The following is a 4,093-nucleotide window of genomic DNA, read 5'->3' as shown; positions in this document are numbered from 1 at the left end:
ATCTTTGTAGTCTCAAATGCAAATTGCACCTTATTTCAATTATTTACACAGCAAAAGTGATTGAATTCTTACAAATTAACAAGGCTAAATATTGAAATTCAAGATGAATACAATCCTAAGATCCTAAACTTACCCAGCTGCTGAAAGAATTTCATCATGAAAGTTCGAAGCTGACGACATAACCCAAAAAAAAATTATCATCTTATCTTGATTCCACTACTGATTTTGGACTGTCTCATTGATAAAAGCCTCTTTTGACTGCTCAATTTACTCGTTAAGCATTGCCAGCCTTGCAGTTTCAAATGCAAAGTACACCTTATTCAAATTATTATCATAACAAGAGTGATTACAGAACAGAACTTCTTCCAAATCAACAAGGCCCTATCTAAATTTAACATGAACACAGTACTAGCCTCAACTTACTAGCCAATCAAAGAATTTCATCATGAAAATGCAAGCACTAAGCATTATTCTAAGAACATTGAAAACGCACAAAAATAGAAGTATCACCTTCTGTCAATTCCATCTATTGATTTTGGACTGCCTCGTCGATCAAAGCCTCTTTCCTCTGCTCAATATACTGATTAAGAATTGCCATCCTTGCCGTCTCGAACGCAAAGTACCCTATCGCTGAAAAGCAAGCACTATGAAGAACCCTAGGTCCAACTCCCCTCGTCAACCCTTTCCACCCCTCCTCCATCAATATTTGCCTCGCCATTTCTGTAATCTTATTAGCACCTTGAGCCTGAACTTGGGTCATAAACCTCGTTTTGACTACATCCAATGGTGTAGTCAGACTTGCCGATATTGCCCCTGCGAAAGCTCCACAACACACACTCTCTATGGGATCGAGGTTGCCTTTGCCAGTACTTCGCAAGACAAATCCCTTCAAGTACTCAAACGACGAGTAGCTCAAAATTCCCGCAGGCAAGTTTCTTAACAGTGTAGCAGAATATCCAGCATAGAGACCCAAGATCCCATCTTTTTCAAGGATTCTCAGCAATACCTGTTGCAATATTGCTTTTATCTGAAAACTCTAGCAAGATTATCAACAAAAAATAAACTAATAAAATGAAGTGGAATGCCCTAAAGCAATATACAAGTAGAAATCTACTTCAGTGCAAACATATTGTACATGTGTTTAGTTTGATGAAGGAAATAGTCACTCTTATTTGATTTGATGGACTACATTCTGAAGCTATAAGCCCAAAACAGTGCTTACACAAATGGAATATTTCTGGGTACTTGAGTTATGCCCAAAGTGAGTGCCATGCTCTAAAGAAACTAGATCATTGGAGAAGTCCAGTGCAAACTGATTTTTAACCAGTTTGGTCACATCAACAAACAGACAGTTCTATTTACAACAAATCTCGCATATCTAGTAATTATATATTGTATATTTAAGACAAATATCAAAAACCATATGTTTATACAACTTCATCAAACAAGACACAGGCATGTTCCAAATGCAGCATAAGGAGTTGCACGCAATTGGTTCTACCATGTAACCCTTCTCTAAGAAAATAGTTCTCTCCAATATATTAAGTGAAAAATTATGAGCAGATTCACCTAAAAAGAGTCAACTATTGAGGCCATGTCACATTTTCCATTAAGTTTTCTTAGCCAATGTCTTTTTTTATTTTAAGTTCTTTACTTCAATAAAACAACCTGAGGACTTACTGATTACCACTCACAATTTCAATAAACTAGGCTAGATTCAATTGTAGCTTAAAACTCTAGCCCAACTTGATTTTTCTTAACTCCAAAGATGAAAAAAAAAAAGATTAAAATAGGGTTTGAGATAACTCTATTTGTATACAGTCACAAAGTCACTAAAATTGCAGTTTAAAAAATTACAGTTAAAGACATGCAAATTACATTAGAAAACTGTAGTTCAACTTAATAGATTACATCAAAAGAAAATTTTAAGCCAAACAGGACTTGAAGTGTGATACCTTATGGCTCTTCGGTGTATTTGTGCCCCTAGATAACTGTCATCACTAATCTACAGAAAGTTGGACTTAAGAGACTGGTTGGAAAAGGTAAGTTGATGCACAATAACTAGACCTGAAGTTCTACATCGTATGATACTCGAAGCAGTAAAAAAAATCATAAAAAAGGTTGAATATTAAGTAGACAACCACACTTGAAAACTAGATTGATTCCTTCATGAATCTTTGTTGACTTTAACGCAAGCTCAGTTGTTGGTCCCGCTTCGATGAGAAAAGGCTTAACGATGATGGTAATGATAATGACAACAATGGAAACTGCAATAACTACCCATAAAGAGGCAAAAACTGCAGAAAATCAAAATCTGAGTATTGAACCCTCTAAAAACGGGTCATAATCACTATCTAGCCTTAAAATCTAAAAGTCCAGACATGAAATTAAGAAGCATTGAAGGCCACTCAATTTTGCCATGATCAATTCACCCTACACTAAGTTAATTAGATTATTGTTGAAATCTCTCTCATTGCTCATGGGTTAACCGAAAAAATTAAATTACCTTGTTTCAAATTCTAATCCTTTTTTTTTCAATTCAATAATCAGTTTTAGGCTTCTAGCTTTTCTCCCACATTCAGAAAAATGAAGCAGAGCTATCCTCTATATTGTTTAATTTTCTGAAAGATAACTAAAAACATTGATCCTTTCGAGTGTGCTAAGCTGTTAGGCTCCACTTAGTCCAACATTGGCTAAATTGGGAGTCAATTATGGGTTCATAAGATATTTGGGTTGCCTTTCTCTAATAGCTTGCTAGCTTTTAGTGGTGAATTCTCCTATGCCCATTATAAATGGTATCATAGCCAACCTCCTCTTCCATTTACAATCGAGTACTAAGGGCGGGCGGTGACACCAGTATTGTTCGCTTTGGACTAGTCCAGAAAAGGAGATTATGCTGGGATTGCCGTTTTCAATCAGTGCACAACCAGCTCGCATGAGCGTGCAGAAGCACAGGGGGATGTCGGGGTTCCCACACTGCGTAAACAGCATGTTTGGATTTCATTGGGGGTAGTAGAGATGAGTTTTCCTAGTTCTCTAAAAAAAGGGCAATCTTACAAAATCCTCCAACACCAAGAAACACCCAAAAAAAATCAAAATTCAATCACGAGCTCAACAAATGCATCCACCATTACCTCCCAAGAACGCCCAGCAGCCCCAGCCTGCATCCTCTGCGTAATCAACTCCTTCGGCACCATAATCGCCGACGACACAACATTCCCCATCGCCCCCGCGGTCGGCGGAATCAAAATCGGAGGGTAAGCCGGCAGCTTCCCCAACATCGCCTTCCCAAACTCGCAAGTCCCGAAGTAAATCGCCGAGCTCGTCGACGACCCGACGAGCACCGCCGACACGCCGCTGGTAAAACCCTTAGATATCCCATCGGATCTGAAGTCTTGACTGGCGCACGTCGAGGGGCGAGGAGTAGACCTTGGCGCGCGCCCTTCGTCTGGAGCTTGGTTTTGATGTGTCGATGGGGAGGAGGCAGACGTAGGTGAAGGCGCCGGCGATCTGCGCGCCGCCGGCGCCTATGAGGGATCGGTCGAGGAGGGAGAGGGATTTCAGGAGGGATGTGCTGGGGTTAGGGTTTCGTCGAGGGGAGAGGGAGAGGGAGGAGAATGAGGGGGGTCTGGGGTTTTTGCCGTAGGGTTTGCTAGGGTTTGGGGAGGAGAGGAGGAGAGTGTTGAGGCTGGTGAAGAGGGAGGGGAATTCTTGGAGGTTCGAGGAGAGAGGGAGGGAAGAAGAAGAAGAAGATAGCGCGAGTTTGTTGGCGGTCTCCATTGAGGTACGCGTTTGTTTGTTATTTTGGGAGAGTTCGTTGTTTAGATTTTATATGAAGGGGTTTGGGTTAATAATGAGGTGATAAATTTAGGTGGGGGAGTTAAGTTTATTCAAACATCATATCTTACTCTCTTTAAAATCACGAGTTCGAGAAAATCTTTTAGTAGACAAAAATACCCATTGAATGAGCAATTCAATAATAGATTTCGAATCTAATCAATATTGATATACCAAGTATCTTATTTGTTGATACGAAGTATTCCGACGATCCCCACGATCCTAGTCCAAGCTGTTACCGGCTACAAGAAAAGAT

The 4,093-nt window shown here is 40.0% G+C and overlaps 1 protein-coding gene across 1 annotated transcript; it reads right to left on the bottom strand.

Moving 5' to 3' along the window:
- On the bottom strand, positions 297-3,807 carry LOC109830383 (protein MITOFERRINLIKE 1, chloroplastic). The gene is given in 3 exon segments (XM_020397633.1): positions 297-1,006; positions 3,135-3,407; positions 3,409-3,807. Coding segments are annotated over 3 exon segments (1,125 nt in total). The 5' UTR covers positions 3,781-3,807; the 3' UTR covers positions 297-526.

The sequence above is a fragment of the Asparagus officinalis genome, chromosome 2 (genome assembly GCF_001876935.1).
Source record: "Asparagus officinalis chromosome 2, Aspof.V1, whole genome shotgun sequence".
Taxonomy (NCBI): domain Eukaryota; kingdom Viridiplantae; phylum Streptophyta; class Magnoliopsida; order Asparagales; family Asparagaceae; genus Asparagus; species Asparagus officinalis.
The sequence above is the reverse complement of the archived record's forward strand: the minus strand, read 5'-3'. Positions and strand labels throughout refer to the sequence as shown.